Source organism: Clarias gariepinus, chromosome 17 (assembly GCF_024256425.1).
Source record: "Clarias gariepinus isolate MV-2021 ecotype Netherlands chromosome 17, CGAR_prim_01v2, whole genome shotgun sequence".
In the NCBI taxonomy this organism is placed as follows: domain Eukaryota; kingdom Metazoa; phylum Chordata; class Actinopteri; order Siluriformes; family Clariidae; genus Clarias; species Clarias gariepinus.
Genome location: NC_071116.1, coordinates 29,499,188 through 29,512,791, shown reverse-complemented (window position 1 = coordinate 29,512,791; position 13,604 = coordinate 29,499,188). Strand labels below are relative to the sequence as shown.

Below are 13,604 nucleotides of genomic sequence, written 5' to 3'. Positions count from 1 at the left end.
GAAAGAACTGAGCAGAGCGGAGAGACGGAATAGAGTTAAGTAGAATAGAATAGATATTGTGTTATAGGTATTTAAAGCTCAAGAAGGAACTAAAGGGTAAAAACCCACACCCTACTACTGCTGCTGGAGATACAGGCCTTTACTTACTCCTGTGAAATCACTGAATGTTTGATGCTTTTAATGTTAAAAATGTCAGTGTTACACAGCAGAGCAGGGAGCTATGGAAATTTTTGCACCCAAGCACGCACACACACACACACACACACACACACACACACACACGGTGGAGCACATACATACAGGAGAAGCTGTTGAAATGTTTGCATGACATCAGCCATGGATTAATGGACATCCATTTCTCTCATTCTGTCTCTCTGTCTCTCTCTCACACACACACACACACGATAAGCATGTCACTGAATATCACACTGTGTAAGGCTGTGTATTTGATACATAAAATATGTATTTGAAACAGGTTGAAGATATTTGGGTTACATCTTGTAACCACCTGGGAGCCGCGTTACTGCAGATGATGTTGAGTTGACACGTGAGTTGAAACTGTGAGTGACACGGCCGAGTCCAGGACAAACACATCATTCACCAGGAAAACAATTCACTCTTCTTTCTACTCCATCTACACAACGCAGAACTACTCAACACTTAAAACTGACTTTACTTAAGTACATTCCATTTGGTACGATGCTAGTTTTAAGGTTTTCCTTCTTTTTTTTTTTTTCTTTTTTTTTAAGCTTATAAGTTCCTAGCTCTGACCACTGACACAGCCAGTTTAAAAATGTAGACGTGGACACACTAAGGAAAAAGTTTTTTCTTTTTTAGTGTTTTGTAAAAAACCCTTATTCCACCAATTTTTCTCTTGGACTGAACGATGATTTAAACAGACAATTCACTTTTGTGACTTCTGTTTGCCAAAAACAATGCAAACAATTTTAATGCATAATAAAAAGGTGGGGAGAAAAAAAAATCAGGAGTCAAAACTAAAGAAACAAAATAACTATATAAGCATCAACTCACATGCCTGTTCTTTAATCTAAAAACATATTTCTTGAAATTGATGTTTCATGATGAACAGGAGAGGAGCAGGAAATTAAAATACAGGTCATTTTAATTTTAATCGTTTATGAACATTTGTAGTTTGAAATCAAATCACATAGCTTACGAGTAATGTACAAAAAATAAACGCTGCAGTGTACAAGACGTAACTTTTTACAATTATATACATTATTTACAGTGTGTAAGTGAATGTATAAAATGTCCAAAATATTCTGTGTGCGTGCGTGTGAGCGCATGTGTGTGAGTGAGAAATGAGTCGCCCGTACCGGTTTCAACGAATCAGTCTGGGAGCAAGATGATAGACAACGTCTGTCTTGGTGAAGAATAATCCTAATTACAGAAAAGTGCAAAGTCCAATACAGTGGAAAACAGCTCTGAGACCAAATGGCATAGGGAATCCCGCTTGTGATTTAAAGGCGCAAAGACAACATTGTGAGATGTCTCAGTGTGTGAGATTCATTTCCTTAGACGCGGTTACGGTTTTTGGCCACATGCGGGTACTGTGGGGAAATTTAGTTAAGTGAATTAGTATGCTTTATGTTGTATATTTGTGTCAAAGATACAGAAGATTCACTTTGTCATATGTATAAAAGACTTGAGAACAAATCCGACTTACGAATGTGCTCCTGGAGCGGAACTCGTTCGTAAGTCGGGGACTACATGTACAGTCCTTGTGATAAAGTTACTGTATAAGAAGGTTTGGCTGGGAAGCAGCAGTAGCAAAAATGTGAATATACAAAAAGTCATTTTAGTGCTTTTAAAAAATGTTAAAAAAATAAATAAACAAATCAGCAGGCATCAAGATCAATAATTGTTCAATCAAACGATGACCTCTTAACAAATTTTGAGTTTACATATAAACATTGTATATACACTATGCTCATATTTCAGGATGTTTTAAGTAACGAAATAACAAGTGTGTTTAGTTTAGCTCGAGGTGAAGTCACCTCTCTGTACGGTGTGACACAGATGTGCTTTATATCACCACCGGCTCTGCACTAAAGATCCACGCAACACTGCGGCTTTGCTGTAAATGACTTAATTTTCATATTAAGCAGCGCAAAAGTTGGAAAGGTTAACACACACAACACACACACACAGTTCTCAACCTTAACATCGCTTCAGAAATGTACAACACGTGATGTAGAACAAGTCTGCAGGAAACAGAATCCTAACAGGAGACGTTACAGACACATTCAACCGTAATGTAAATTATTCATGGCAGAAACAGCGGCGTGGTGCGCTACAGTTTGTTTAGCGTGATAATGCCATGACAGTCACCTAAGGACACAGAGACATTACTGTCAGCTACCCAGTTTCTAAGATATATCCAGGTCTGCGTTTCAGAACACACAACCTTTACACAGTTCTGCCTCACACAAGACCTCAACAGTCCTGGCGCAGTCCAGTGAGAAAAATCTTTAACTAGTGCACCGCACAAAAATCTTTTTGTCGCTAGTGTGTGCGCGTGTGAGAGTGTGAGATACACCAGCAGGGGCTTTTAGTCAGAGTGCCAGCTCTGGATCGGTCCGATCTCCCTGAGGACTGTGTGTGAAGAAAATAATAATGATAAAAAAAAAAAAACACTGAACAGACGGTTCAAGCTCGCACAACAGAATCAGGAACAATAGAAAGCAGAGTGGGAACAAGCTGTTTCGAGGAAACTCTACGTCTCTGACACAATGACTTAGTGGAGTGTTGGAATGGAAACCTGCTGTGCTGCGAGTTGAGAACAAACTCGGGCAAATCACCTTCATGTCCAAGAAAAGTGATCGCAGTGTGATTGCAGTTAGAAACCTAATCGACTTGACTACAAAACCTGAATAAACCAGCACAGTTTTTTAATTGTAGACGTGAAGCTGCAAGACTGAGCCAAAGGACCTAGACTAATGCATAAAATGGTAAGAATAATCCAGGATATCTGTAGGACGCAACATAGAAATATTTTAAGCTATTTATTAATTGATTTATTTCAATAGTTATATACTTCTTAATAAAGGGTTTAAGCTTCTGCATTTCTCATTAGTGAATAAAAAAAGCTTACAGAGCTTTGCAAAAACTTGCATCTCCGTCCACATTCACCCCTCATACAACCCAAACAAAAACTCAACATCCATCAGCAAATGGACTACTAAGTGTGAAAGCTCCTTCATATCCCCTTCACACTTGTTAAGGTCTTAATGTACGTCTTAATTGATTGGCTTCATAAGTGGACAGTGCAAAATAAATGCAGAGGTACACGAGGTCCGGTGCCAGGTCATGAATCAGTCACTCAAACCGAAAACAAACGCAGCATAGATGTTATTAATGCGACTCTCTACCTCTTGCAGAAATGGTGTATGAAATCCGGTCATGAGTGGACACTAGGGACAAGCGTTACATAGCTAAACCTTTCGGCACAAGCTGGACTTTAATACAGGGTCTGAACAGGACTTTTAGGTTCTATCTAGGTTATGTTAGATTGTTTTACTGGTTTTGTACAAACTAGATTGCTCTGACTGAGGAAGTACGTTGTCCAGTTTAAGGGGAAAACATCGTCAGAGCTCCTGCAGTTCCAGGTTGTAAGAATACAACTCGGGTTACAGGACGGCGTGAGTGAGAAACCATTAGCGGAACTCAGACAACCGTGGGAACCGTTTAGGTTAAGTATCACCAGTCGAGGAGAAAACCTAATTTACACACATATACACACACCCCTGCGTCACAACCACACACAGAGACACATTTTTATTATTCAGTTCTGTATGCCTCCATTAGTAACATGACTAAGCCTTCCCTAAAAAATCCAGTCACTTCCTTAGAGCGGACGTGACCTGCCTGGATCCAGGACGGGAAAAATTATGGAAGTTGTTTTTTGTTTTTTTTTATGTGTGGGCACTAAAGAAACTAAATAAAAAAAAAAAAAAAAAAAACACACTAAAGCACTGATGGAGAAGGATCCAATCCTGAATTCCATCTGGATTTACAGACGCACAGATCAATAAAACCTGTGATTGGACGATCATTCTTAGTTATAATAAACAATTCTGTAAAGATCACACGTTCATGAGTGTCAGAGCAGAAGAGGCTCGATCATACAGAGATCAGGAGTTTCGGTCCTAATACAGCCGACTATTTAACATCCCAGGATTATTAGTAATAACGTAAAGTATTAGAAGTAATAGAAATCAAAAGTGAAGCAATTAAAAAATATTGTTGTAATGCAAGAAATGAATAAATACATTTCAAATTAAGTTATCTTTTTTTAAACATACTCAGAAAACAGCAAAATCATCTTCCATGTGACTTCAGGAGTTTAAATTAGAATAGAAAATAAAAATTTTGTTTGATTTTGTTTTTTCACACACACACACACACACACACACACACACACACACACACATACATATATAAAAAGTTATGTTTACAAAACGTTACCAAAAAAATAAAAAATATCAGGTCGTTCCCAAGGTTAAGATAGTCTGACTTACTGTTATCGATTATTATATAATAAATTGGAGTTAAATACAACGCACTGCAATAATGAAGACAAATCATGTTTGTTGGATTGTGTATTAAGATGCTTAAGTGTATTTAGAAGTGATTTATAAGATAAACTTACAAGAAATAAAGAGCATATAAACTCTGACTCGTGTATATATTTGTCGGGTTTAAAGAAAAAAACTTTAAAACTTTTCCTCCCCAAAAAGTGACATGTATGTATTTTTGATCTGACGATCAGGTGACCTACCTGTAGTAACACATTATGACCCAAAAAATAAATTAATACTAAACAGCGCTGAGGGCCGTCCAGGTAACATTAGTATTATAAACTACGTGAATAAACCCGGTGCAGGGATTAAACCTGCATTCACACCTGATTAGATTAGACTTTAGCTACACCAGTTCGCCAGTTGACATTCACACATACGTTGAACAAGAGTCTGAAAAAGGTCAGAGTCAAACTCTCAGGCTTACCTTCGTAATGAGCGTGCGGTACTCCTCCACCTGATGGTCGTTGTTATGGCAACCAGCCAGGAGTTGCCACACCTCACCCCTGAGGGCTTCGGGGACCCCGCTGCGGACGAGAGCAGGAAGAGGTTTTGGGCGGACGGCCAGGTTCATGTGCCTGAGAGAGAGAGAGAGAAAGAAAGAGAGGAGAAACGCCACAAAAATGGAAAGTTTTTAAATCAAGAAAAAAAAAACTACAAGCTTGAAACAAGCAGTTCAAATAAAACCTTGTAAAGTCGTCTTTAGATTCTATGCTGCATAAACAAAGCGCCAACTTCCTGTTGGGTGAAACGATCACTAACAGTTCGTACTTTTAGTTCCAATTAATTCCAGCTGTGAGTCATTAGTTGATGTTAACATGCTCGTCCTAACACATGTTTCATAGTAACAGTAACTTTCCACTCATACAAAATAAACACTTTAAACACACACACATATATAAATATATAGATAGATTAAAAATAAATAAATATTGTGAACTTTTCTGTAGTTTATATAACACTGAAGAAAGGAGTCACCAGTGTGAGAGCCGTGTAACAGTCAGAGATAAAGTTGTAAGTTTTTTTCGTCTTCAGTACTGAGGAGTTTACATTACTTTTGTGATTTCTCAGTCACATGACCAACCAGGATCAGGTGAGAAACTGACTGTTTATAGCTGCTATAACGTTACTGACAACGCCCATGTTATTTATATGTGTATATATAATGTGTAATGGTTTAATAAATGAACAGTATGGAATAAAACATTTTTATGGACATGTGCTGCTATATGAAAGTACTGAGTGAATCAACAGTTACTCTGCTTCATCGCAGCAGAAAGTCTGATTTCATAATTCCTAGCTTCTAAACTTTAAGTCTTTTTTAAATTACTTTTATATCAGTTAGGTCCAACATGAATGTGAAATCAGTATATTCAGCACGGTCAGATCCAGTAATCATAAAGGAAACTGTATTAAGAATTAAAAATAAGAGCAAAAGTCATTCAGAAACACCATGAAGGAAGTGATGACTATAAACCTCTGTGCTAGATTTATTCGTTTGTATTTTAATTTATTTAGTAACATATCCCTGCGTTCAGGCTGAATTTCTAACTCAAACACACAATAAGCCAGGCTTAAAGCGTAATGTAAGAGGAAGTAATAGTCACACACACACACACACACACACACACACTCTGCCCTGGTGACCCTAACCACCTCTTACACACTTCCACCTCCGTTTTTAGCAATGGATCGGTTATAAACTCACGGGTTTATCAGTCAGGTCATATTGTTTCCTTCCCTTCATGTCTTATTCACATGAATGATGTGCTTTAAAGTCCCGAGACTTATTCTGAGAGAGAAAAACTTCTAACGAAACCTCTTAAAAAATTTAAAAATAATAAATGAATAAATACATTTTTATTATTATTCTTGACAAAAACACAGGAGTTCAAAGTGCTTAAAAGTTTATATGTGTAATTTAGTCATTTAAACTTAAATATAATTTTTATAAAAGTTTTTATTATGTAAAAAGTTTTGGTCTGTGGCACACATACACGCACGCGCACACATACATATATACGCATGCACACACGCACGCACGCATGCACACACATACACACACACATACACACACACACACACACACACACACACACACACACACACACACACTTCATGTGGCACAAAAGCAGCTGCGGTCTGTAATTAAACTCCAGAGTGTTTTTAATTGAATTAATCTGGAGGTTTTGATTAAGAACAATGAGAGAAACAGTGGCGGGAAATAATCTTAATAATAAGAGTCTTATCTGGCTCTGACCGTCCCTCCTTTCATTCTCTCTCTCTCCTTCCTCTTCATCATTTCCCTCCTGTAAACCAGTTCTTAAATTAGAAGTCTAAGGGTGAGGGGTAAGTGTGTGTGTGTGTGTGTGTGTGTGTATGTGTAAAAGAAAGAAGTGAGTCAGTAACAAAAGACAAACGCTCCAAATGAGAAGCTGTTTGATGCCCGGATGTTCTTAGTGTGTGTACATGTTGAAAATGTGTAAAGGACAGTGGTTAAACCATGGTACACCAATGTGTGTGTGTGTGTGTGTGTGTGTGTGTGTCTTGCCAAGTCATGCTGCTCAAGGACAATGCAGTAGTAGTCCAGAGACAGAGACAGACACACACACAAACACACACATTATTCTTTTTTTTTGTTAAGCTCTCATTTTCCAACCCAATTCAGCACTATTCATATACAGCTGACTGCGAAAGTTTGTGCACCCTGCCTCAGAGCCTTGGACCTGAGTCTGATTTAAAGTGCAAATAATAAACAGAAGCTGAGCTGCACAAGCACACACACACACACACACACACACACACAGAGACAGGGCAGGTAAACAAGGTACTAGAGCAGGACCACAGGATTATATAATATCGACATCACCATAAACTACTTCACTACATTTTACATAAATTATTCACAAACACACGTAAAACACTCCTTCAGTAAAGTAGTACAGTAACGAAAAGGTGCAGCTCCATCACTCTTTCACCCTCTCCAACCCCACAGTACAGGATATACTGTCTGAATGAGTTAGGAATAGAAGAGAGAAGAGGAAAAATACGTAGGAGGAGGAAAAGGAGGGGAAAGAAACAAGAAAGAGGAGGAAGAGAAGAAAAAGAATGAAAATGAGGAGAAGGAGAAAAATAATAGAAGTGGGAAAGTAACAAAAAAAGCAGACAAAGAAAATGGAACAAACTGGAGGAGAGGTAGGAGGCAGAGAATAAAAAGAAGAATAGGGAGGAGGAGACAAAGAGAAAAAGAAAGTTGTGGTGGAGAAGAAAAAAGAAAAAGAAGAAGGACAGAATGAAGGGAAGAAGAGAAAAAAAAATAAGAAAATCAATTAAAAGTGGAGGCAAAAAAATGAGTATGGGGGAAGTACAAGGACCAGGCAGAGAGAAAAAAAGTAAAAAAAAAAAAAAGGAGGCAAGAAGAAGGGGGAAAAGGAGGAAGAGAAGACAAATGGGAAAGAAAAGAAAAAAATGTAAAAAAGGGGGAGAGAAAAAGCAAAAGTAGGTTTTGGACCATCTGAGTCCTGACAGTAGTTAACCCTAACTGACACGTGGGCTCTGGTCTCCTGCGGTTTCCCTCCGGTCTCCCTCCGGTCTCACCCTGGTCTCACCCTGGTCTCACCCTGGTCTCCCTCCGGTCTCACCCTGGTCTCACCCTGGTCTCACCCTGGTCTCACCCTGGTCTCCCCAGGACCGAGACACGGCTCTGGTTTCACCCCAAGGACTCACCATTTGGACAGCAGGTCTCCCCAGGTCTCCAGAATCTTCTCAGCGCACTCTTTAGAGACATCTCCAGATCCACTCAGTAGCGGCTCATCGTTATCTGAGAGACAAGAAGAAAAAAATAATAATAAGTCAGACAGACTTACATCTCAGCAGTTTATACAGTAAAATGATATCAATTAAATAAAAATAAAAAAAGTTAGGATAAAAAAATAAAGTCATAGACTTAAAAGAATTGCCTCTCAACTTCAGACTAAAACAAGGAAAACTTTTAAGAAAAGGACAATAATTTTGTTTCAAAATGAAAAGAAGACAAAACAAATTAAATACAAATTAAAATAGAATACCATTAAAAATATGTGTATAAACATACTATATGGAACAGATCACTGAAACACTTTCTGTATGAACACAGGCTGAAGAAAGGGATAAAGAAAAAAAGAAAGAAAGAAAAGATGAGAAGATGAAGAACAAGAAAAAAATGGGTGGAAAGGATAAAAAAGAAGAGGGAGAAAAAAAACAAAAACCAGATCAAAAGCAAAAAAATAAAGTAGAAGAATGAAAAGGCTCGAGAAGGGGAAAAATAAGTGAGTTCCCCAAGGAGGATGAGAAGAATAGGAAAAAGAATGATGAAAAAATGTGGAAAAGAAGAATGAGAGCAGGAAAAGGAGAAAAGGGGAAAAAAGAAGAGAGAAAGGAAGAATGGGGAGAGAAAAAGAAATGTAAGAAAGAAGAAAATACAAAGAGGGAAGAAGAAGAAAAAAAGAAGACTGAGTATAAGAATGAAAAAAGATGAGAGGAAAACATTTTTTTAATGTGGAAGATTAGGAACAAAATGAGGAGTAAGAAGGACAATAAGAAGAGAGAGAGAAAGTAGAAAGAAAAACAAAGAAGACTGAGATGGAGAAGAAGGAAAAGAATGATAAAAAAAGAAGAAGGAGAATGAGAGAGAAGAAGATGGGCGAGGAAGAACAGAACACTCTGGGGTTTGTTAAAGAGGTCAGAGTTAGTTGTGTGTGTTTCATCTGATTTCTTCATTCTCTGCTGATCTCTTCTGCATGTGTAAAAGGGACCTGTGTGTGTGTGTGTGTGTGAAAAAGTGTTTAAGCATGAATAATAATTTATTATTAAACTAAGTGCTGATGTACACAACGCCAAGCCTGGAGGAAACTCACCCACAGATCCTGGATCAGTCAGATCAGTCATGGTTTTTTTTGGGGGGGGATTTTTCCAATTTTCTCCCTTAATTTAGTCGTGGCCAATTCCTTCCCGTCACTAGGGGGCTCCCACATTAAGGCTACTACTACCACTCAGCCGGGACCGAAGACTGTCCCGTGTTTCCTCCAAACCGCGTGACGTCAGCCGACCGCATCTTTTCGAACTGCTCGCTCACGCACCATTAGGGGCGGAGTAACACACTCGGAGGAAAGCGCTAGCCGCTCCTTCCGTGTGCGCGAGCTCACAGACGCCCCTGATTGGCTGTAGAGCCGTGATTAATGTGGGAGCACAAAGTACCTCTCATCCCTCCCCCTGAGAGAGCTCGGCCAATCAGCTCTCTCTAAACCTCCAGCTGTGAGAGGAAAACAGCATCACCCGGGGTTCGAACCAGCGATCTCGGGATGATAGAGCGAGAACTTTACCACTGCGCCACTCGGAGGCCAGGTCAGTCATGTTTAGGAAACACATCTACACCCCCACCCCCCGCACACACACACACCGCTTAACAACTCACTCAGGTGTCACTTCATCATAGCGCACTCAATTAAGCCAGATTAGGTGTTTTTTTTTTTTGGTTTGGAGGGGGGGAAGCTTTACATTTTACATTTTTATCTCTATTTGAGGGGGAAAAAAAAGGTCAATCATGTGACATCAGCTGATCACATGACCATAAAATATAACACAATCTTGTATTTTTGATTTAGAGAACCTCTGGACCTCCCACCTTCCTCCTCGTCATCCTCAGGAGGCGAGGGCGCCATGGAGCCGTGTGACGCGGAGGACAGGATGCCGGGACTCGCCGTAGTTTTCTTTCTCTCCCTCTCGGTTTCGCTCTCCAAACTCACCACCTCGTACAGCGTGTCTGTGTTACTCTTCCTCTCCAGCTGCAAAACACACACACACACACACACACACACAAACAAGCTCTTTATCACGTCATCTAACTCTTAAAATATCTATAAAGATAAATAAATACATTGACCGAAATGACTATCCATGTAGCCAAGTCATGTAGTCTGTTGCTAGCAAGAGTAACACATTGACCCGTCCTCCATATTAGAAAGGTTTTGGTTTGAAGTTTAAGTCTGAGCTTATTCACCTGTCGCAGTTTTAAGTAGAAGGTCTCGGTGTAGCTGCGCTTGCTAAATGGCCAGAAGAGCCTGTCGGTCGGCGGACACACCCTCACACGCGTCTCCAACAGGAAGCGCACTGGCTCCTCCACTTCTGTGATCACGAGGTCCACCGCTGTCGTCATGTACATGAACTTATCTTCTCACACACACACACACACACACACACACAGAGACCATGACATGAATAATTCCTCTAAGACGCATTAACATCAGTGAGTTATCTCTGAACATGTGATTGATCTGCCTTTCTCTCTCTCACTCTGTGAGAGAATTACACACACTTACAACCGTCTCAAAACACCATTTGCGTTGATCTAGTCTTGAAAATCACACAGATTAGAGGCAGTGTGTGATCATTTAACAAATTCAGTTTTATGCAGTTTCTTTATAATCCTAAAGGTGGCACTCTAAACTATTCACACATTTTCATTCTGTATGGTAAGAGAAATAATAACAATGGTAGATGATGTAACTGAGATACACACTGCTTAGTAACGATGTGGCTTTTGTTACATTTTTTTTATTTATTTATTTATTTTTCTTTCCCTAATTTAGTCGTATCCAATTCCCACGTCACTACTACCAGACAGTCAGGGAGGGCCGAAGACTATCACGTGTCCATCTCGGCTGCGGGAGGCTACAGCATCACCTCGGAATTGAACTAGTGATCTCCGACTGGTAAGGTGAGCACTTTATCACTGCACGGCTATTTGTTTAATTAAAAATTAAAGTTAAATGTTAAACTCTTGTATTATTAGTTAGTTTGTTGTGTTTAAATGCTGTGTTTGGTTTTTAAAGTAAAAAACTAATGTTATCAGGAACAAGATACATTAAATTACTCATGTTCAACTCACTTGTAAAGCTGTAGGATACAACTAAGGTATAAAACTAATAACTTTCTTTGAAGGTTTAAAGTCATACAATTGTAACGAAATTGGGGAAAAATGTAATATTGCATTGAGAGATTTATAAAACCGTGATGCTTACAGAATCACAATATAAATCGAATCGATACAGAGTCAAAGGGGGGGGACTGCTGATTCCTATCATACTGGTATCAGCTACAGGGTTTAATCTCATTTAATCTCATGTTATAGCGATGAACAGGGCTCCCAACGAGAGAGAGCAGTCAATTGATCACATCCAGAGCCCCTTATCCAGCGTGCATGTCGCCATCCCAATATTCTTATCTGATCCGCGATCATAAAGGAGAGTCTGTAAAACGAAGCTACAGGAAACTTCACAAGACATAAGACCAGGCGCCTCGAAATAACCCACAAATCCAAGGGTTTAAATCGGCGATCCGGTAAACAAAGTGGACAGTTTTACAGCTTCACGCCGAGTTGGGGAGGAACCACCAAGTCACACATTGACACTCTCCAGAGCACATGCCTTTCAATGAACAAAGGCATACGGCATGGACACTATTTTAAACCACCTTTAAAGTGTGCCAAAAACGCATATACATATATTTACTCAGTATGTTTTATTCCTGTATGCATGTTTGATTATTCGGAATAACTTTAAAGGTGTAATCAGCATTTACAAACTCCCTTTTACTAGATAAAGGAAGGAATGAGTGGGTAAGATATGTAATGTTTGATATCAATCTAAAGCTGGTTTTATTCAAAGAACGTTGGTAAACATGGGAAATTTGTAGCATGAACAGAGCTCATGCAAAATGACTTTATAAAAGGTATTAAAAAGTCCAACCGGATGGGTCTTACGTGACAGCCGAAACACCGGGCTAAGGTATGCACAAAAGGGGGAGCCACATGAGGCGTGGCCAAGCCCCGCAACCACATCCGATTGGACCAATCACCCGTGGGACGGACTGACCCCAAAGGGACTAAAACCCTAAGGAAGTCTAGAACGAGTGGAGTCAAGTAAAAATCCACTACTGCAACCTACAACCTCATCCAAGCAGCTCGGGCTTCCGCCCTTGCGAGCGATACTCGCCACTGTGGGCGTCATCCGCTCTTTAGGAGGCGAACCAATAAATGAGAATGAAACATAACGCAAGTAAACAAACAAAGCTGCGTACCTTGCTGAAGTTGGTGCTCGTTTCATAACTAAACCTTAAGATTAAACCCAAGACTCTGCTCTTGTGACTTTTGTTGATCTAGTAAACGGTACTAGAATAACCTCACTAATTTTCACCTTCCAAACTGTTTGTATATACGTGTGTGTGTGTGTGTGTGTGTGTGTGTGTGTGCGCGTGTGTTTAAGTAGCATACTTTATGTATCCTAGATTAGTCAAATAAATTCTCGTTTCTTTATAAAGAACTGCTGTCTTGGTCATGTATTTTAAAGTCTAAACATTTGCCCAGATACTAGATTTTGTGTTATTATCGTTAGCCAGGTGATAAGCAGAACTGGTAAGATTCACTAAATTGTTCTAAAGTGTACATTATAAATTTTGATTCAGTTAATCAAATTAACCCGAATCGTTAAAGATTCGATACACCTCTGACCCAGAGCTAAACGTTACGTATTAATGGTGAAGAATGCGTTGGGAATTGTGTTCACATTAAAATGTCTACATTCATTGGTGGACAATGCGACCGTCATCCGTTGTCATTATTATGTAAACCATACAGTGTGTACCTTTAGGTGTCTCCTCATTGACGGCCTGAAATTGAGGAGTGTTGGGATTCCAGCTCCCTGTAATGATGTAAGATTTACCGTCTGAACTTTTCCCCATCGACTCCTGCAGAGAAATTTTATTAGAAGAAAATGAGAAAGGAAAAAAAAAAATCAAATGAGCAGACGAAACAGATAAGGAAAAGGACAAGGAGGTAGAGAGGAGTGAGTTAACCCATAGGGAAAAAAGTAAGTGAGACAGACAGAGAGAGAAGTCAGGAGAGAAGAGAGACAGAAATAGAGAGAGTACCAAAAAAAAGAAAAAGATTTGAAATCACAAAGAGTGGAG

At 39.3% G+C, this 13,604-nt stretch overlaps 1 protein-coding gene across 4 annotated transcripts in view; it reads right to left on the bottom strand.

Moving 5' to 3' along the window:
• The window catches only part of LOC128545637 (rab GTPase-activating protein 1), a 96,426-nt gene that overhangs the window by 56,224 nt on the left and 26,598 nt on the right, over positions 1-13,604 (bottom strand). For all 4 annotated transcript variants that reach the window (XM_053516115.1, XM_053516116.1, XM_053516117.1 and 1 more), the window contains 5 exons: positions 13,280-13,382; positions 10,639-10,808; positions 10,264-10,423; positions 8,328-8,421; positions 5,029-5,179 (listed from right to left, as the gene is read on the bottom strand). In XM_053516115.1, coding sequence (XP_053372090.1) covers positions 5,029-5,179; positions 8,328-8,421; positions 10,264-10,423; positions 10,639-10,808; positions 13,280-13,382 — 678 coding nt within the window. The remainder of the gene's footprint in view (positions 1-5,028; positions 5,180-8,327; positions 8,422-10,263; positions 10,424-10,638; positions 10,809-13,279; positions 13,383-13,604) is intronic.